The sequence below is a fragment of the Onychostruthus taczanowskii genome, unplaced genomic scaffold (genome assembly GCF_017590055.1).
Source record: "Onychostruthus taczanowskii isolate IOZ18803 unplaced genomic scaffold, ASM1759005v1 scaffold23, whole genome shotgun sequence".
Lineage (NCBI taxonomy): Eukaryota > Metazoa > Chordata > Aves > Passeriformes > Passeridae > Onychostruthus > Onychostruthus taczanowskii.
This window is the reverse complement of record NW_024499573.1, coordinates 1,257,981-1,279,423: the sequence shown is the minus strand read 5'-3', so window position 1 is coordinate 1,279,423 and position 21,443 is coordinate 1,257,981. Positions and strand designations below refer to the sequence as shown.

At 39.4% G+C, this 21,443-nt stretch overlaps 1 protein-coding gene across 2 annotated transcripts in view; it reads left to right on the top strand.

Annotated features, from left to right (window-relative positions):
* Positions 1-740: 740 nt before the first annotated feature.
* The window catches only part of LOC121336317 (guanine nucleotide-binding protein G(i) subunit alpha-1), a 33,216-nt gene continuing 12,513 nt past the window's right edge, over positions 741-21,443 (top strand). For both annotated transcript variants that reach the window (XM_041405334.1, XM_041405333.1), the window contains exons 1-3: positions 741-1,200; positions 20,190-20,232; positions 20,311-20,452. In XM_041405334.1, coding sequence (XP_041261268.1) covers positions 1,083-1,200; positions 20,190-20,232; positions 20,311-20,452 — 303 coding nt within the window. In that variant the 5' untranslated portion in view covers positions 741-1,082. The remainder of the gene's footprint in view (positions 1,201-20,189; positions 20,233-20,310; positions 20,453-21,443) is intronic.

The following is a 21,443-nucleotide window of genomic DNA, read 5'->3' as shown; positions in this document are numbered from 1 at the left end:
CACTGCTCAGTGAAGATCTCTCTCATGTTCAGGCAGAACTATGTGTTTCCAATTTCCCCGTTACCTCTCGTCCAGCTGCTTGGTACCACCGGGAACAGCCCTGTTCCATCCTCTCCCATTCAAATACCTATATACATGGATGAATGAAGGTCCATCAGAAAAGAGAGCGGCATGAGCAGCTTTGAGCCGTGAGGTGGGACGGCTCCTTTGGCTTTGGGTTCGTGAGGTAAAGTACTGCTGACTGATCAGCCCAGGCAAGAGCCAGCCCGGTTACTGCCCCTCCCGCGGGCCGACTGCCAACACCCAGCGCCAAAGGGGTTGTATCCCGAGGTGATTCCCTGAATCCCGGCAGCGGGAACAGCGGGACAGGGCGGGAGGGGACGATGAGCTCGGCTCCTATACCCCCCCGAGGTGCCCCATTGGCACAGCCCAGCCCGGCGCTCCCCCGCCCCGCCAAGCAATGGAACCTCCCGCGCGCGAGCGGTTTAAATTCGAGCCCCTCCCCGGCAAGTGCCCGGGGCTCGCGCGCGGGGGCGTCACGGGCCTCGCCCCTTCCAGCCCCGTTCGCGTTCCGCTCCCGCTGTGCCACCACTTCCAGCCCCGTTCGCGTTCCGCTCCCGCTGTGCCTCCACTTCCAGCCCCGCTCGCGTTCCGCTCCTCCCATCCCGCCCCAAAACGCCTGGCCGCCGCCGTGCGCACGCGCGGCCGCGCCCGCCGCTCTTCCCGCCGTGCACGCGCGGGCGGGGGCGGTGCCGCGCGCGCAGCAGCCTCAGGGCCGGCGGCGGGAGCGGCGGCCCCGGTGCGAGGCCTCGGTCCGCCCGTCTGCAGCCCCGCTGTTCTCGCTCCGCGCTCCCCCGGCCCAGCCTCCACACGCCCCTCCTGCTCTCTGCCTCCCCTCTTGGCCGTGAGCCGAGCCCGGGGCGCGGTATCCGCGACGCCGCTGCGCCCCAGGTGAGGGAGCGGGGGAAGAAGAGAGAGCGGGCAGCACTTGCTCCCCCTCCCTCCTCAGCGTCTCCCCGCCGCCGAGCCCCGCCGCTCCCTGCTTCAGTTCTCCCGGCGGAGCCAAACAGCCCCTTCCCAAGATGGGCTGCACGCTGAGCGCCGAGGACAAGGCGGCGGTGGAGAGGAGCAAGATGATCGACAGGAACCTGCGGGAGGACGGCGAGAAGGCGGCCAGGGAGGTCAAGCTGCTCCTTTTAGGTAAGGGATGCCGTGAGGAGAGGCTCCTCTTGGGGCAGCCGCTCTCCGAAGCTCCCTCGCTTACCGAGGGGTATAGTTTTATAGGAACCCTCCGGGCTGTGCGGGGGGCGGTGCTGCCCTCGGACCCCGGGTACGTGCTCGGGGCCCCTCAGAAGTTGTGGGGTCGCGGGAGGCACTGCAGCCTCTTGGAGCAGGTGGGCGCCTCGGCTGCTTGGAGGATTAGAGGCAGCGCCCCGGGGAAGCGGCGCGGCGTGGGCTGTCCGGGCCCTGACTTCCAGAGGAAAGGGATAACGCCTGAAACTTTTGACCTGGATTCTCTGTTCTTCTGTTGAAAGGAAGGAAAAATTACATTGGGGGGATATTTGCTCTTAATGTTTCTTGTATACTCGAACAACTCCTAAACTGTTGCTACGAGAGTAAAGTGTAGAAAAGTGTCAAAAGAACAAAAGGCGAAGCACCGTTGTTGTTTTTCTTTAAATTTGTGGAACTTGCTTGTGTTTCTGGGATCTTACAACGGGAAATACCACCTTGATGGAGCTACTACATGTATACTATGACTTACAGCGTGCCTTTGTGTGTTCTTCAGTTTTGCTAAAAGTATTTGAAGCTTGCCTTTTTGTGTGTTTTAAGATATGCTTGTGTGTAAAGATAAGGTTATTTTAAAAATTACAAGAAAAAAGGAAGTGAGAATTTTAATTGGAGTACACTTGTTCAGGGCTGAAGCTGCTGTAGGTTGGGGACAGCTGAGTGCTGCAAGATTTGCATTGAATTAATGTTGTAGGAATTTTCGCTGTATATTCTGTATAGCTAAGCCAGACTGGATCTAATCGTGAGTTAAAATAGCTGTTGAGTTGCATCTTCCCTCTCAGAGGTGACGTTTCAGGCAAACTTTTTAAATGACGCACAATATCTCACTCCCCTCGACGTTGATTTTGCTCTCCTGTAGGGCTCCATTCACTACAAACGTAGCAGACCACTTAAATAACTTTCCGTTGCTAAATTCTAAGATGGCTCCAGAAAGGGACAAAAGACTGAGCAAATTTTATTGTAGATGAAGAAATGAAACAAACCGAGAATGGGAAAAACAAAGATCCTAAAATTATTTTCTAGATTTAAAAATTAATTTGAGATAAGCCAGAAACAAAAGCTGGAATTGTTCTCCAGGAAATGGAAGTGGAAGCTTATTGGTGGAAACCTAAATCTGTTAGGTTTTGGGCTGGTACTGTGCCTAGTCCTGAACACCTTTGGAATCCTCATATTGTTGTTTGGAAAGGTTTTCCTGTATGTGATAATAGCAGTACTGCGGATGTTACTGCCTTTTTAAAAAGTGGCAAGGTAACACTTTGTGGCATCTGGCAAGGCATTTGAAATTAGTTTTCAGTTTTTTGCTGTTCTGTATGGAAGTTGTAGTGCTTGTAGTTTGGTACTTGTTTTCCTATTTTTCATCATAATTCTTGGATACAGATGACGTCTGTTTAAAGACGCTTTAAACTTAAGAATGGATTTTGTCACTATTTTAATGCTCTTACGTACCAAGTCCTATGTTATGAGCTTAAATTTTATCAATTCTGTTTCTAAGGCTGGGAAGCCTTTCTGCTGGGCACTGATGAGATCTAAGGACATGGAACAAATGGTCCAATACGCGTGGGTTCTCAGGGTGTTCTGAGCAGCAGCTCTCTTGGGTTAGCATTTCCCTCTCCCCTGCTAAAAAGAGGTGTGAAGGCTGGCAGCCTGGCTTCTCCTGGGACCAGTGCTGGGATGGTTGTTCAAACAATGATTGCCTAAATGTTTAGTGAACTCTGGATGAGGTTTTGTGCATACACCCATGGATGCATATATGCATTTCACGTGTTTTGGAATGAAAGCTTTATCCCTTCCTCTTCCTTGCAAGTCTGTCAGGTGTCTTGAATGTGATGTGAATGCTTTATCTGGTGGCAAAAGTATTTAAAGTTATTTCCACTAGAATCACTTTCTTCTCACCACTCACTTTCCCAATTGCTTGTGCAGCCCACGTCGTAGTTTATCATCTACTTGGTTGTACTCCTCCATCTATTTAAGGGTTTGTTCTGCGAAAAGGGTACTGAAATAAAAGGAAAAGTAAAAATTTTGATCTGCTGCCAGGAAAATGCAATGTGTGAGTGGCATCTGAAACACCTTGTTTATGTAGAAAAAGGTCATGTAGGTGTACACCTATTATTATTATTATACTTGACCCATTAAATTGGATTTATTCCAGCATATATAAAAACTTTATTTTTGCATGGTGATTAGAGAATCCTGCTGAAGCTTGAGCTATAATGCTCAATTGAGAGAAGATGTGTTTGTAAAATAATTTGATTTCTGGACTGGAAATTAATTTATTCCATCATATGATTTTCTATTTTTTTTTCTAAAACAGGAAATTGCAGGGATTTAATTGAGAGAGATGTGACATTGCTGTACCTGAACCATCACTGGGAACAATATCACTGATCCATGTTAGATATATGTTTTGTTTTCCTATCCAGAAATAAATAGATATATTTAATCTGCCCAAAATACTGTTGAACTGGATTGCTTAAGTTGTCATATCTGTAAGTTGGTTCATCACTTCATAAAATTTGGAATGCAGGTATTAGGAACAAAAATACTGGATTCTAAGCATTATCCATGTATAGCTGTTTTCATCTTGTAATTCTGTGCACTTCGATGTGCTATCCCAACAGCAGGCAAGCCTTTCCTGGAAAATTTCTGAGAACCATCGTTCTTAGAAGTAAGCTGAATTTGATCTTGTAGTTGGTAAGCCAGATGGAGAATGCTTGTTTATACATGGGGTTTGATGATTTTATCTTCTAAAACCATTACATAAACAAGCTTATTTACTTTAATACTATTTCAATCAATGTGTAACAAATGTGTAACTTAAGTTTCATGAGTGCAGTATAGTATATTGGCCAACACTAAAAGTTCAACATAGAAAAGTATATACTTTTTTGTTAAGCAGTTTATTTGTGGCAAATTGACAGTTACTAAACTTCTGTATCCTAACTGAAGTAATATAATATTTTCTTGTATTTTCTATTTTTTTAACAGATATATACTTAGTGTAAGATTTTTGAAAAGCAGTTTTTATTTTGGCTGGCTTCCAGGCAGAGAAAGTTGTAGATCCAAGTTGTTTTTTTCTTCCATGGTTCCTCGTCTTAACTTTTAATATTCAACAAATAAAAATTCTAGTGAAGCTTGCAAAATGAATGTAATTCTGCTTATGTTGGGAGGTGGTGATTCTGAGTGACCAGTCTGTGGGCTGCATTAATAGACATGTGATTCTGGTCAGGTGTGCATCCCCAAGCACATTTCTGTTGCGTTAGCTAGAGCACATAAGACTGAATTTACGCCAGCTGCAGGAGAACAGGCAGTGCCTCATTTAGTAGAATGCCCTCTGGTATGAGGTTAAACTCATCAGGTTTTATGAATACATTCAAATTGGCACCATGACTGTATAGGATTAGCACTTTGTCTTTTGAATTATCACATCCTTCACCTAGCATAGCAAATTTGGTGTTAATGTTCTCCGTATCTTGGATGAAAAGCAGTAGGTATGTCCTAAACATTCTTTAGGAGCGGCTCCTGGGATCCAGGAGGTCACAGGCCGTGCATTTGACAGCTGTCATTGTGTGTCTCCTTTTTGGATATTCTCAGTTGTGGATGTAAGTTCAGTGGATACCTTTGTCCTCATGACTAACAGAGCCACTTTTCTGTTCCTGAATAGATCCCTGTGATTCATACTGGAATGTGTGCATGTCATGTTCTTAAAGATAAGTGACATTTAGCAGGCAGTGCTGCATTTAATCTTTTCCATTGCAGCTTCCTGTTCCTTAAGATGGTAACTAGAACAATTCTATTTAATTGTTTTTCTAGGTCTTCACATCTCAGGCATCTTTTTCTGTCTGCTTTTCTTTTGTTCCAGACCTGCATCTTTCTGTCTGCTCAGCCAAACTGATTCCTGCTGCATACTCATCTTTTCAGCAGCATCATCCTTACAGTGCTTGGCAGTACCTGGCTTCTTCCAGACCCCGTTGCACATTGGACTGAAAAAAATACGTTTATGCTGCTTACCATTACTTCTCTTGCCTTTCCTCCAGAATATTCTGTTTCTCCACGCTTGCAGATAAGAAAGACTTTAGAAGTCTGAACTTAAGAGAGCTCTCAAAAAAGCCTTTTTCTCACAAACAAGTGTGGCACATTTCAGAGTTGTTGACCTTATCTTCATAAATTATGCCAGACTAGTCTGAAACATTTCTACCAAACTATTTCCTGTCATGCCTTCAGAGACAACTATCTACAGATGCTTACGAAGTTCACCTCTTATTTAAAAGATTTCTGATAACATAAAAAAGTGTTTAATATTAGAGTTTGGTTTTTTGCTTGTCTGTGTTAGTGTGAACACCCCTGCCCCCCGTTCCTGCCTGTCTCCTTAGACTTAGCAGGAGTTCTGAACTAGGAGCTCTCTTGCATTTTAATATGGTACAGTTGGACTCTGCCAATGAGAATGTTACTTATGTGGAGTGACTAGATTGTCATAGTGTAATAATCCTCTTGCTTTTGTGAGAGGAGACTCAGGGATGTGCAGAAAGCATACCCATTTAGTTATGGTTGTGTTTGTAGTACTGCAGTGTGAGTTCTTTTATGGTTGCCCCCACCTATTTGAATGTTGGTGTAAAAGTTCACAACATCATAATACCGGTCTTTAATGTGTGTGTAGCTTCAATACAAATTGTCTTTTTATTTATAAATTAACTTCCAGAAAGAAGAATTATTATAATGCAGTAGAAGACCTGAAATTGTGATTTCAGGTCTTCTACTGCATTATAATAATTCTTCTTTCTGGAAGTTAATTTATAAAATCACTATATATGATTATATAATGATTTTAGTTCTTTAGCATTCTTAAGACAAAATTTACTTCAGTACCAATTGTTTTAGAAAGGGTTAAAGAGAAACTATGCATTGTGTGCTATCTTGTGGTACCAGTAGCAGTGACTTTAATAAAATCACTTGCTTTTATAAAATCTTGATTAAAAAGTCTAGTTATGTATATATAAAAATTAGTTGCATTATACCAGGTATTAAGGATTTTTTTTAATATTTTAAGAGTTAGAAAACATTTTCTGCTTGAGAAATGTTTTTTTTTTTTTTTCTTCAACTTTCCCTTCAAAAACAGTGTAAAGCTGTTGCTGTGTTCTTTCTGAATTGGAGGCCCTAATAAGGTACTTACTGATAAGCTGTCCACTCCCAGCAGCAGTGGTACCCCAACACCACTCATACATTTTGTAATAAACTATGATGTAATTAGTGTTTTACTTTCTTCTACAGCACAGTTTATTGTATCATCATTGTTATATATGACAGTTTATTTTCTTCTATGTGTTATATTACCAAAGTTGTTGTGGATTTCAGCTAGCCTCCTTTTGTGAAGTTATTTCTAACTCACATCAGAACTAGACTTCATAGTGCAGCTCCCTGCATGGTTGTGTTGGCACAACTTGAACTTGGGGTTTTGTGCTGTAGTTAGGCTGTAGTGATTTATATACTCATATTGCCAAAGTGGGTTGTTCTTTTGCTGCCACATTTTACCCTTTAGTTGTTTTGGTCCTCTGAGAAGGAATAATTGAGTAGCCAGCATATCCGAAAGTCTGGCTAAATAATTTGAAACCAAGCCATGAGTCTGGCTCAGAGGGCATCAGACTCTGAAGTCAGTTTTGCTGTCTAGCTGATGGATGTCTGCAGTGTTTCCTGTAACATGCTATCTGGCAAATGTTGTGGTACAGCAAAACTGGATGTAGAAAATAGTTATTTAAGATGTTCTCTTAAGTGTGAGGGTGAGGGGTTTTTTTGCCATCGAAACACTGAAATAAAGATCTTAACTGACTTGATAAGTAGCTATTAAAAATTTGCATGTTTTTTTTCCCCAAGATGTGTATAGGAGAACCTGTATTAATATAAACTTCTGATTCTGAATCATAGTCATTGTCCAGCTTTTACCTAGGTTTGCTGTTCTGTTTCTTCCCCTTGTTTGCTCAATGCCCTACTGTTACCTCAGGCATTCCATTCCATTCTGTAAATGGAACTCGGTTGGCTTTACCTGAGAGATTATGTATCCACCAAGTATTGAAGTTGCTAAGGTATATAAAATAGTTGGAAAAACCAGAACTTTGGATTTTTCTCACTCAAAACTTTTCACTCTTAGAAGTCCAGTTTTTTTTAAGTTGCTTAACTTAGTACATTTCTGAGTGGAAGGATAACTGAGATTTTGAAATTAGACTATTAGGACAAAAATAAACTGGTTTTGCTGGGACACTTGTGTACCAGGACTGTATGCTTCTGCAATAAGAGATCTGAACTCTTCTTAATGCTAAATATTTTGTTCTCCTTGAGCATTAAGTAGGAGCAGACAAGACCAAATAAGATTTCTTGGCAAGGATGGAAAGTAAAGGAGTGATTTTGTAGACTAATTGCCCATATTTGTGACTGCTTCTAGTCCTTTTACAGTGCAGGTGTAAGAAGTATTAGAGTTGGGGATTTGGAAGATGCTTCCCATCGTTACGGCTTTGCCCTTAGAGCTGTGGAGACAGTTTCAAGGTCTCTGGAATTATCTATAGCTTAAAGTATCACCTGCAGTCACAGATACCCATCTGCACCAGTCCTTGATTTGAAAGTGACCTGTAGAGGTTAGATTTTTGACTTGATTTCATTTTGGTTCAATTGCTGACTACCCCTTCCTTTGAAATATATTTCTGTATTATTTTTTAATATTACTTTTGTTATAATTCTTTCAGGATCTCAGCTATGGGGCTAATTGACATAAAGCAGTTAAGAACCAATTATTTAATAAGAGACTTGTTAAATATGTGATAAGCAAGTAAAGTGATTTTCTGGCTTTGGTAATTGAAGGGTCATTGATACTTTAAATAAGATCACCTTTGGTATGTTTCGGTAACAACCTGATAATCAAGTTGCTGTGTTGACTTACAGGTGTATGCTTACATGGGTACTCAGTGTTTATATTTACCAATCAATGTAAACTTCAATAGTGTATGTCCCTGTAAAATTGATACTGAAATTAGAAAATTGTTTTTGTGAAGCATCTTATTTAAAGGAGTCAACACCATTCATATATACTGTCCTTCAACTTCTGAAATGGACCGGACCTCGTTACTTTTTCAAATATTCTAATTAGAAATGTAGTGTTGCCTTTGTAGTGAGCAATATACTTAGCAAAGGTACCTGATAAATCTTTAGTGAAATATAATATCTGGGCAACCAGAATGGACAGGAAGTCTTTACCATCATTGCTCTAAGCAGATTGTTTTTATAGAAGTAATCGATGTACTGTAATGAAAATTCCTGTTGAAACTGTGAAGTGGGTTTATAATTAATAGTCTAGAATTTAACATGAACTGTTTCTTGAACTGAAAGTACTGTTGCAATCACATGGCTACCTGTAATCCCATCTTCCTTTTGCAAAGTTAATAAAATAATTTTTTGCATGCGACTTTGGGTTTTTTACATGGACAAAGCTGTTGTAGTTGTTTGAATCATGTTACAAGTTTTTTTTGGTCACTGTTGTAAGGACATTCTGAATCTCTGGGGTTTTTAATAGTTTCCAATAAAATTAAAGAGGTTCTTGCCTACTGTCTAAATCTGTACTGGAATGCTGGAAATAAGCAGTGGATGTTGCCTTACAAGCAGCAGAGCTGTTATAGAAGCTTTGTCTTGCTAAAGATGAAAGTGCTCTTGCAGCATCTGGCTGAATAGCTTTGCCCTCTTCCTGTCGCTTTTAAATGTTTAATTGTTTGGTTTTGTTTTAGTTTGGTTTTTTTGCTAGTTGAGTAGTCAAACTGGCTGTCCTGATTAGACTTAGTTTGCTGCTAGAATGGTCAATTCAACTGGTATTTCATAATGGTCTGATGAGGACCTGACTAAAAGCATAATGAGAAGCCCAGGGATGTGCTGGGTCTAGATAGAGTGTTGGAAATGCAGAGTAGCAGTGGAGGGGAAAATGGATGCAGAATAGGATGCTTTCAATTTCTGTGTCACAGTTCACTGTATAATTGGATTAGGAATAATGTGAAATTTGCAGGACCTGCAAGGTCCACTTGGTAGACATGTTAAACTCTATTCAAAACCCACTTTTTTAAGACTTCTTTGCTACAATAGGAGATAGAGACAGCCCATGTTAAGGAATGTGCTGATTGCCAGTTAGAGGTAGGAGTTTCTTTTCGTTCCAAATCCAGGGAGCATCAGATCTGTGTTTCTTTATGCTCTTCTGTGTTGTAGGTTGTAGGCTTGACTAGGAAGAATCCTCTTCTACCTAGCACTTCTTGGTGAAGAATGTGAGATGGTAGTGGGCAAGAAGTACAGCTGCCAGCCCAGTGTCCAAACAGCAGAGAAGGGAATGGAGGCAACAGTAAAGTTGTAGTAATATTATAATAGAATACAGAGAATACAGTGTGACTGCAGTATTGGAATGCAGTTTTGAAACTTGCTGTTACTGGAGATAAGGGTCTTGCAATAAACAAATTGGGAGTAAACCAGACAATTGTTTTGAGTATTTATAGATTTTATTTAAAGAAGTGTTATTTTGAATCTTGTTGATTTCATGTTTTATACGTTGCTGGACTGAAAATAAGTCGTGAAGTCTCATTGAAGTGCTGACTGTATTCTTGATGCATTAAATATCTCTTGAAGCATTTTGAAAGTGGATTTCTCAGCTGTATCCAGATCCTTAAATCTGGTAAACTCCTGGCCAAACCGTTATATTCTTTGTAAGGCATATAAATGCTTAAGCATAAAGCTCTTAAATCATTGACATGGATCCGTTCTAATATGCTTTAGGGCTGCAGTGTTAGCTAGCAAAAGCTGTCATCCAGTTCCTAGATGAGGGTCTATTTATATTATTTTCTGTATCTGCTGTTCTGGTACATAGCAGCATTTGAGTTTAGGTTAGATCAGCCTTTGATTACATACCTGTTTGAACATACCTAACACCTATTTCTGGAGATGTCTGTCTTACTCCTTGCTTCTGGGATTATTGGGTGTCTTGGATGGGGTTGAAATTTTTATGTACTTCAAAGCTGTCTCAGTTTAATATGAGACCAGTTAAATACAAATTCTGTTTAAACAACAACAAAACTCAAAAAAAGCTGTGTTTTTTAAGTACTGCTTACCCTACTTCAGGGCAGTTTTGTCTGCAAAATGCATGTGACAAAAAATAAGGTGGACTGTGGTCATGAATTTTCATTCTTGCTTCAGATACAAATAGGAGTTATGAAAATGTATTTAAAAGAAACTGTTCACTGATATCTAGGATCTTTTTACATTTTAATCTGTCACTTAAAGTCCATCCAAGTTGTGGTGGATGGAGTTGGTGACATTGAAGTGAATTTAGGTCAACTTATCAATATGCTTATTCTCCTTAGTTTTGTAGATCTTAGTCCTTGAGCTCTACAGGATGAAAAACTCTTAAGTTAGGTGTGGATGAATACTGAAAATTTACATGAACTGAAGTTTATTGCTTTGTTTCTACAATAATAGGACAGCTTTTAGTGTAATTGAATTTTCCCTGGTATGAACTTTGACGGTACTCATTTATCATATTTGCAACGAATGCTTTGGTGTTATGTAACAAGTAGAGCTTTGAATAAAATGAGTTGAGATTTATGTGAGAGGTGTTTTTCTTGGTTTGCTAGAAATGCACACACAGTTTTCTGACTGCCCCAACTCTGCACAGTTACATAGTTATAGGCAGTAGCTGGGACAGTAGGTTCTGTCAAAATTGTAGATAAAACAACAGTAGTGTTGTTCTGAATTGGAAATGGGGCCTGCAATGAAAATACGTTGTTATTCCAAGTTGTTTTGTTGTATCTCTCTGCCAGAACAGCCTCCATAAAGTATGCCTTTGTTGCAGAGGAGAATTTTTTATAAAACGTTTTTGGTTATGATTAATGTAAGTTTGCTTTGGTATCTCTGAACCTGCCATCTTTGCACACTGTATTTATAGCATGGTGCACTGTAAAAAGCCATGAAGGCTAACCACACTATGAAGAGCAATGTCAAGGCACTGTGGGTTTTTGGAAGGTTTATTAGATATATATTTGAAAGTCTGGGTGAGGCATGCTGTACTCTGTTGACAGAAATTGATGGTAACTCTCTTGATAGACATTGTAAGAGTCAAGTTCTTTCTGTTGGAGCAGTCAACATTTATCTCCTAATGGGGCTCACATACCACAAACACTGAAACTCATGTTCAAGAAGGTCTTTAATCACGTTCTTTCATAACATGATTTTAAAAATTATGTAGTAATTGTTTCTGAGCATACTGCTTTGTATGGAAGAAGAAAGCCACTTGATTTTTTTTTTTAAGTAGCAAATTTAAATCTTACTTCAGTTTTGTAGAGCAGATAGTTATTTGCTATATTGAAGTTCCATTCAAAATACTACAAGTTTTGAAGAGGTTTCCAAGTATTTTAGATGAGAGTAGTGTGGATGCTGGCCTTTGATACATTTAAGTAGCCAACTGCAAATCTTACCAAGCTGGTGTCAGTACTGACATTTTAGATAAACCTGAAGCCACAAATGTTTATCTGTTGGTGATGTTCCATGTACCTGTTGGGCAGCAAGCATCATTACCAAGTGGTTTTCATCTCCAAAGGTGCATTAGCACCTGTGTTTAATTTCTGGCATAAGTGAGAGGTTTATTTCCAAGTCCTTGATTCTCAGCTTGTCGTGGTCCTGCTGGGTTTGGCACTTCACACAAAGGAAGCTATGTCTTAATTGAAGGAAAAACTACAATGGTACTGTCCCTGTCTGAGGCAATGATACTGGTGTTTAAGAGATCTCCTGTACATTCTGAACAGATACACATTTTTAAAGTAGTTTCAATTCCAAGGTGCCACATTTCCTTTTGAATGTTTTACAAAATTTTGGAAATATGACACTTGGCATTGTACTGGTGCTCTCCTTTCGATTGAGATGACTCCCCAGTACACTTATGATGTTAAGTGATGCACATAATGATAAAAGGGTTCCTACCAGGTAGCAGTATCAGGAGCTAGTAATTTAAAACAGCTGAGGAATATAGAAATGTGTTTGAAGAGCTAGGTAGAATTTGTATGCAGAAGCTGCATGCATTTAATTTTGTATGGTACATAAAATTGCACATAATTTCTGCTAGATGTCTCCTTATCACATGATGGAATTCTAAGCAAAAAGAACACTTCATAACACTTTGTCATAAAAAGATATGAAGCACTAATTGAAGATTACAAGTAGCTCAAAACTCAATTCATACTTCTAAAGATGTGAATAGAAATTACCTTAAGGTTTGCAAAATGGAGTCTGTGCCCTTCTCGTTTCCCCAGAAGATTTATTTTTAGAATTCATTGGGTTCCAGAGGTTATGTTGAACATAAACCCATATTTTCTCCTTGTTGTTTCAATAGTAAACTAATTAACACTGTCTTTATCACTTGCTGTGTTTGCTCTAGTAACGGTCTAAATACCATTTAAGAAACTTGGAGCAGTCTATTAGATATCTAGACCTGAATAAACATACAGGATGCTACCATGAGTGTATACTTGATGGCTTCTTGAGTTGAATTTTATCTTAGCAGTTTTCTTAAATTGTTTTATGTATAGTAGATTGACTATTTTATGGTACACAGTTGATTTCAAACATATAATAAGAGCAATATGAAGACCTAGGAAAGAAATAATTAGTTGTAATTTTTGATTTCTTAGGAAATTAATGAAAGTGACAGTGGCGTATGGGTATATATGGTATTGCTTCTTTAGGACTAAGCATGCAGCTACTGAAACCTTGAGAATTATCTCAGTTCTTTTATTTGAGTTGATGCCATAATTTTAGAATCTATCACTTCTCTGGTTTAAATCAGTGACATAATCTGGAATTCACACTATTACTGCATGGCAAATTTACTGAAATATTTTCTGGCAGATACTAATCATACAGATTCTTAATTCACTGAAACATTCAAATTCCAGTAGCTGTGGAAATTCCAAGGCTAATGCCACCTTAGAAATAATATTTACCTTTGGTTGACTGTATGAAAACAGTTGGGAAGGGGAAGAGGGACATAAACTGCAAGGGCTGGTAGCTGCCCCAGAATAAATGCTGTAGGTAGTTGTTACTGTTGGGTGACTTCAAAATGGGGGAGGGAGCAAAATAAGAAAACCCATTCTGCTCTGCCTGAGTTTCAGAGAATGTTTCATTTGGTGTTCAACCTGTCCAGAGTGTTGTAGCAAAGTTTCCACTGTGGGTTTCTTGTACTAGCATTGATGTATTTTGAGTATAGTAATGCTGATTAGCAGCTTGCATTCTAATTTTCATCTCATGTCTGATGATGTGTCATGAAGTGATAAGTTTTAAGAGATTATACTTCCAAACTACAAAGCCATGTGATTTTGTAAGAGATTACTGACCCCATAGCAGAAGGAGTAGAAATCACAGGGTATTTAGCTTGTGCTGTGACCAGTGGCAGCTGGGAAACAGGCCCAATTCAGCTTGTGCTTTCTGCTGTGAGGTTCAAGTGTCTGACAGAATTGGATAGGAAAGTTGTGGAGTCAGAACTCTACAGTACCTGAATCCAAAAATGTACAGGTCCGTGTATTAGTTTAAATTTCATATGTGTCTTTATGCTTAGGTCAGTCTGGTCTAAGTGTCCTATTCTACAGGCTGAAAAGCTGGCAAATACCTGTTGAAAGTTTTAAAGTATTTGTGGGTTCTGTTCCTTAGTCTGACTTATTTGGTGTTATTTCAAAGCCAGCCCAATTTTTCTCTTTAGTTTTTTTATCTAATGCTTAAGTTATTTCAATTTAGTCTGCATTTTTTTCTATGTTAGTATCACGAGGAGTATATTTATTCTATTAGAAATAGTTGTACTTGAGAGTTGATTTTCTCCAAAGAGGGATACTGTGAACTTGAAGTTTGCCTTGCTTTTTACTTTGGTATTTGATTGGTTTCTGCAGTAACCAGTTAGCAAATGTGTCACAAGTTAGAAATGTTACTGTTAAGATCTCGGCCCTTCCTTGTGGTACACGGGTGCATAAAACATTTGTTCCAGGAATTAGTAGTTCTGGAATGCTTCCTATGTAGGCAGTGTGTGGGATAATAAGTCATGAGACATTCTAAGTAGTTTAAAGTAACATTTTTGCTTACCTGTTAATTTTAATTAAATTATTAAATGCTTCAATTCATTTTAAACACAGATTTACTCCATTTGAAAGAATATTCAATTTAAGATGGTGTTTGCTACAATTTCATAGGAATAACTCATAGGGTGATAAAATCGTTTAGGTTGGAAAAGAACCTTGAGATTGAGTCCAACCCAGTCTTTTTCATTGTTTTTAAAATTTATTTTTTGGAATTGACCAATTCACAGCTTGGAGAATCAAATATTACTTTAGCTGTTTCTTAAATTTATTTGAGCTCTGCTTGTCTTGGTTCCTTCAAGGGGAAGATTCAATGAGACTGATCTGTTAAGTGGGTTTTTTATTATTTGGGGGGTTTTTTTGAACATGAAGATGCTTTGATTTTTTTCTGTTTCCAAAGTAGAGAGCTGGCCTTGAAAGAAAAATCATAATACGAGCTTAGTCCCTCTTCTTTAGCTGAGTGTCAGCTTCACCGTGCTGCGGGTGGTGCAGTAGGGTTGGTCACAGGCCTGGGTTTATGTGCTGGCTCTGAATTCATGGAGTGCTGTGGGAATTCATGCTGGATCCAGGTAAATACTGCTCTTGATAGCACAATATTAGCTGGGAAACAATGACATGGGAAGGTAGAGCCTGAGTATTAAACTTTGATGTAGAAGATCCTTCAGATTATAGTAGAATCTATGGGGATAATGTGAAATTTAGGTTGGATGTGCTTTGCTCCCATACTTTGGCAGTCTGCATAATGAAGCATAAGGATCTTCCTGCTTTCTGGCAAGCAGGTGCAAGAAGAGTATTAGATTTAATTCAAGTTATTACTTGAATAACTCAACTCATAGTTGAGTCTTACATGTGACATGAGTCAACTATGTGAGCAAAAGTTTTAAAATTCTTTAAATTAGATTTTTGTAGATTGTGTTGCCCTCTTTTTGAGGAGCACATGAAAGACACAAAGTGTGCAAGAGGAAGAAAGGACTAGTCAGTTGTTAAAACTTCCATTAATGTAATGACCTAACAGTTAACTTAAATTTCCATTCGAAAGTAAGCACACAAAATATGCCCATTACTCTCTTAAATTCAGTAATAACATGCTGCTGTTCTTCTAGTCTAAGCAGAGCTGTCATGTATCTTAAATAATATTTTTGTTTTAAATAAATAGTAACAGAGCCAGTAAGACTGTTCAAATTATTGACAGTAGTGATTTAAAATCAAGTATCACACTTAAATAGCAAGCAATAAATTTACTAGATGTTTGAGGATTATTCAATCAAGTCTGTCTAAACTTAGGTAGTGTTTGGTTGTGACAGTATAGCTAGCTCTGACATTTTATACACAGCTGTCACATGTAATATTTAATACTGCTTGCTTCTGTCTAAAACTTTCTAAACCAGAGTTAGTTCTCATTTTGTTGTTTGGACAACTTATTTATGCTGAGATAAAGGAGGGAATTTTACTAAGCATATCTGTCAGAAAGGCTGGCAGAGTTCTGCATTCAGGTGTGCAAAAATAATGAATTTCCTTTCAGTATGGTTCAATGAGTAAGGTGAAATTTTCCTGTCTGCTTTGCGAAGATTATTAGGAATGCTGCAGTCGTTTCAGTGTGCAGTTAAAGGAAAAACCCAAACCAAACACAACCATTTCTGTTTTCCATTAAATAACATAGGGGAATGCACCTTCCAGGACCTCAGTGCTGATGTTAGGTACTCTGTAATAAATGACTTGATTATTCTTTATGTGTATTACGGGTGTTTGTGGTTGTTTCTGAGAATGCTTTTATGATAATTGTAGGTATCTGGTACGTGTGAATTCTAGCACCATAGAGAAACATGCATATCTGACTGAAAAAATGGAGTACAGAGTATATGACAAAAATAATTAAATTTTTAAACTGTAACTAGCCCTGACACTGACATTCTTGGTTAGTCAAATGTGATAAATTTTTAATAGAACATTTTATGAGGTTATGTGAATTAAATGCTGTAGTATATTTCTTAATATCTCCAAAATTGCTGTTGAATGCAGGGAATATAACATCTTCAAATTATTTGAGTAAAAATATTAATCCAAAGCATATTGTAGTAATTTCATTAATAAAGCTAATCTTAAAACTTTTGTCACCTATTAGTGTTTAAGTGCATAATTAGCTATTTTGAGATTATTTGGTTATAAATGCTTCAGGTGTCTAAATAACAACTGACTTTTGTACTGGTGTCTGATTTCTGTTTATATTAATGTACTTCCATGGCCACTCAGATTCTTAGGAACTATTGCTGCTCTATAAAGAAACTTGCAAGTTTATAAAAAACTAAGTATTTTGCTTTGACATGAGCTAAAAATGGCATTAAGCAATGTAGATTGATGCTGACAGGCCTGCTCTATTCCTTAGCTCTGTTCCTCTGAGCTCATTGTGTCCTGTCAGTGCCAGCACTCATGCTGTGGTGTTGGAGGAAGAAAGGTGTAACCACATCAGTAGTAGTGCTGGGGAGAAGATGGACCAACCATTGACAGCCAGTCTTAAATTGGGCTGAGCCTGTCCTGAAGTATTTGGTTTAATAAGAGGAATATCCTAAAAGGATCACTTTATAGTATTTAAGTATAGAAATGCTCTGTTCTACAGAAATGAAATACTTAAGTTGGAAGAAACTTCTTAGAGGTCATCTAGTTTAGGCCTTGGCTCAAAGCCAGGCTAACATCAAAATAGATAAAGGTTGCTCAGAGCCTTGTCCAGTTGAATCTTGAAGATCTCCAAGGCTGAGTTTTTACTTCCTCTACACACACTACAGCGTCTTCCATGGAATAGGTTCCCTGCACCTGCTTCCCCTATCTCTCTGTAATTGGCTGTGCTAGAGGTTCTTGATTGCCTCACATCTCTTTGTTGTATAGGTCTGACAAGTTTACTTCTGCTTTAAGTTGTCTTAAGTGAGTGTTATGGCAAGAACAGAAATTTACAGATATCCAACCTTCTCCCCACACCAGTCTTTCTAGGATTAAAATGCCCAGTTCCTTGTAGCTTTTCCTTGAATGTCATGTGCCCTCTAAACATCTAAGAGACCTTCAATTGTTTTTGGTCTATCTCATTTACTGGGTGCTGAGGGGGAGAATTGTATACATGCTGACTGCTGGGGATGTTGCCACTGCAGCAGTGGTCAGGGTCAACCCAAAACACCCACACATCTGTGTGATCACTCTCCTTTCCCTTGGGATACGGAAAAAATAGAAGGAAGGCAAGAAGATACATGGATCAAGATAATGATGTTTTAATAGGGAAAACCACGGCTTGCACACACTAGCAGAGCAAAGGGCAGAATTAATTCCTTCCTTCTCACTGGGAGGCAGGTGTTTGGCCACTTCCTGGAAAGCAGGGCCTTGGCATGCATAATGGCTGTGTGGAAAGAATCACAGAATCGTTTAGTTTGGAAAAAGCTTACAATGTCATTGTGTACAACCATTAACCCAGCACTGCCAAGCCCACCACCAAACCATGTCCCCACATTCCAGAGCTAGAGTTTTTAAATACCTCCAGGTATGGTGACTCCAGCACTTCCCTGGGCAGCCTGTTTCAGTGCTTGACAATTCCTTTGATAAAGACATTTTTTTCTAATAGCCAGTCTTAACCTCTCCTGGTGCAACCTGAGACCATTTACTATTGCCCTATCACTTATTACCTGTGAGAAGAGACTGACCCCACCTGGCTAAATCCTCCTTTAAGGTACTTGTAGAGAGTATTTAGGTTTCCCCTGAGCCTCCTGTTCTCCAGGCTAAAAAACTCCAGTTCCCTCAGCTTCTCCTTGTATGAATTACGTCTCAGACCCTTCACTATAACCACACTTCCAAATGTTATAAAAAAAAATGTTCAGACAAACACTGTAATAGCGAGTGACTACCCCTCTTCCTCCCTTCCCTGAGTTTTTACTGCTGAACATGGTATCATGTTGTGTTGAATATCCTTTTGGTTGACTTAGGTCAGCTGTCCTGGCTGTCTCCCCTCTCAAGGTCTTGTCCACACCCAGCCTACTCACTGGGCTGGGGACATGATGGAAAAGAGGAAATGCCTTGATGCATTTTTCAGCTATAAGAGAACCATCACTTGCTCGTACTGACGAGTGTTACCAGCACTGGTTTAGCTACAAACCTGAAGTGCAGCACCATAAGGACTGCTGTGAAGAGAGTTAATTTTTCCCAGACAGACCCAGTGCAGCATCCCGTAATGTGATTAACCTTCGTCACCACAAGACCCTACTGTGACTCTTCAGTTTCTTGAGCCCCACAGCTTTCCTGACTCATTAGTCTCAAATCTGATGTGTTGGATGTGTTACTCTGTGCCACATGCAGGACTTCACAATTGCCCTGTGTTCTGAGATTCCTCAGCTCAGTCCTCTAGCATGTTGAGGACACTCTGAATAGCACCTCTGTTTTCTAACACTGCCAACCACTTCCTGGCCTCCAGGGCTCATGTCAGCTGCAGCCTTGATGTCAGTGCATTCTACCTTTGCTTTCAGGTCATTGGTGAAGATGGTAAACTGTGCTAGCCCAGTGTTGTCTCCTGGCCTTCCAGTTAGATTTTTGAACCATTGACGCAACCTCAAGTGTGGCTGTCTAGACAGATTTTCAGACACCCTGGAGTTGGTACTTATCCAGCTTGGTACAGGGGCTGCCGTGGACAGTGGAATTGGAAGCCTTATTAGAGTCGAAGTAAATTATGTGTGTTAGTAACCTTCACCCCCAAACCCACCTGTTTCCTCATGAAAACTTAGTAAGTGCATTTTGTACTTTGTAAACCTGTGTTGGCACTTCTCAATAACCTTTATTTTGACCAAGATGAGGTTGACTGTCATGCATCAGGTTCTTGCCCTTATTTTGGAGACAAATAAGTACAGCCTTTATCAGTGCCTTTCTGTGGTCAGAGTTTTCTTTTGTTTATATTGGACAATGGGTGATCTCTTTGCATTAGAAATACCTGTAGACTGTATGAAGACTGTATTCACTTCTGCAAAGCTATATTGAGAAAGAGGAGCTGTGAGAGGGAGAATTCAGCACAAGTCACAGAAAAACTGGGAGTGTGCTATATAGAGGGATAGGGATAGAGGGATTAGACTGCAGCTGTAAGAGTTCCACATATTTTTTAGAGTAAGAAGCAGACTAAAGATAGATTGTTGAGACAGCAGAAAGTGTGTCTTTTTCCCTGTCTGTTCACAGAGATACTGTTTTTCTAAGCTTTGTATTTTAATATAGCGTTTTGTTTTGTTGTTGTTGTTACGCACTTAAAATGATATCAGGTTGACTGGCATCTGTTCTAACAAAAGGCAGGCCTAAAGGTAGGCCTACTGTTGGTTTATTCATGCAAGGGTCAAAAGACAGTTATGAGGACTAAAGCCTTGAAGAATTTTAAGATGTTCATTTGCAATTTCGGAAGACCAGTGTGAAGAATGGATTTTGGTTAGGTTTTGATTAAAAAGATAGAGGAATTAAGCTTTAGATGCCTTTGAAGTTGAACAATTTATGACCTGTTTGCATTAGAAACACCAACAGACTGTGTAAAGATTATGCTCACATCTGTGAAAGAAAAGACTTTTTAGAACTGAAATTTGTTCCTAAAATGGCTTGATTTTGAAATTTCCAGATGAAAGTGCATTTTTATATTAAAAATCAGTTTGTAGCATGTTCAGCATGTTGTAACCTGTTGAAGGTTTTTATATTGGTTAGATATATGAAGTGAAAAATCAAAATGTATTTTCAAAGATTAGTAAAAGCCTAATGGTGAATTTTCCCATGTTTATTTTTCAGGAGCTGGTGAATCGGGGAAAAGCACAATTGTCAAGCAAATGAAGTAAGTGTGGTGAAATACTGTGATAGAGAAACATTTTTTAATTTGAATAGAGAATTTATTTATTTTTTTCTTCTATAGGATTATCCATGAAGCTGGTTATTCAGAAGAAGAATGTAAACAGTACAAAGCTGTTGTCTACAGTAACACCATACAGTCCATTATTGCTATCATTAGAGCAATGGGGAGGTTGAAGATAGACTTTGGTGATCCAGTCAGGGCTGTGAGTATTGAAGTACACGCACAGACACACATCTGAAATATCCTTACTATTTCCTTCAGAAATCTTTGTGAGATACATTGTTTGATAACTAAATGCCTTTGGTCTTTACACACAAGGTGACCTGTGGAGCAGTCATCACTGGGTTGATTCACAACAACTGTTTGGTTTAGATACTATTTTCTGAATTCTGACTAAATTTGGAGAACTAAACATCTGAATCTTAAGGAGTCCACAGTCATGTCTCTATTTGTATGGACTTGGGGGCTATTAAGTAGGTAATTTAAGTTAGGCACCTTGAAAAATACATCTTAAATAGGGAGGCATCTAGCTACTCCTGCACTGTACTGTGTGCGCTTCTCTATTAGGTCATAGACACAGCAGTGCCTGAAACATTGCCAGCCTCTGAGCTGGATCCTGTTTCATACTGATTTCCAGTGCTGAGGTCTTTATTTTGCTCAGAGACATGGGCATGGACCTGCTGCTGGGATCCCATTTTTTCATGATACTAATCCTGGGATTTTTCCCAAGAAATGAGACCTTTTCCTAAGCTTTTCTGTACATTTTCCATCTTATCTCATCTAATGTCCCGCATTCAAATCTCTGATGAGTTTATTTGCCATCCCACCTATTAGTATCTCCAGTCCTAATCCTGTGCTCTTACCTGTGGTGATCCTGATTACATCCACATCAGGTCAGGCAGGAAGATGTTTGGAATGTTTTTTTGGATGTTTTTTTGCTTGTCCTCTCATTGCAAGACACTACAGTCTGTGCTGCAGTGCTGAAACTGATTCCCAGAGTTGTTGGTCTGAACAGCAGTTTAACTTGGTTCAGGATGTATGCTTTTATCTCCTCCCTGCAGAAATCAGAAATCACAGTGTAGAATGCTCGCCAGTACTGGTTTGGAAGCCACAACTTGCCACGTTGTGGCTGTCTATCAGGAAAGATGGAGGAAGGATTTTGTTGTTCATGACCATGTTCATAAGTATATGTA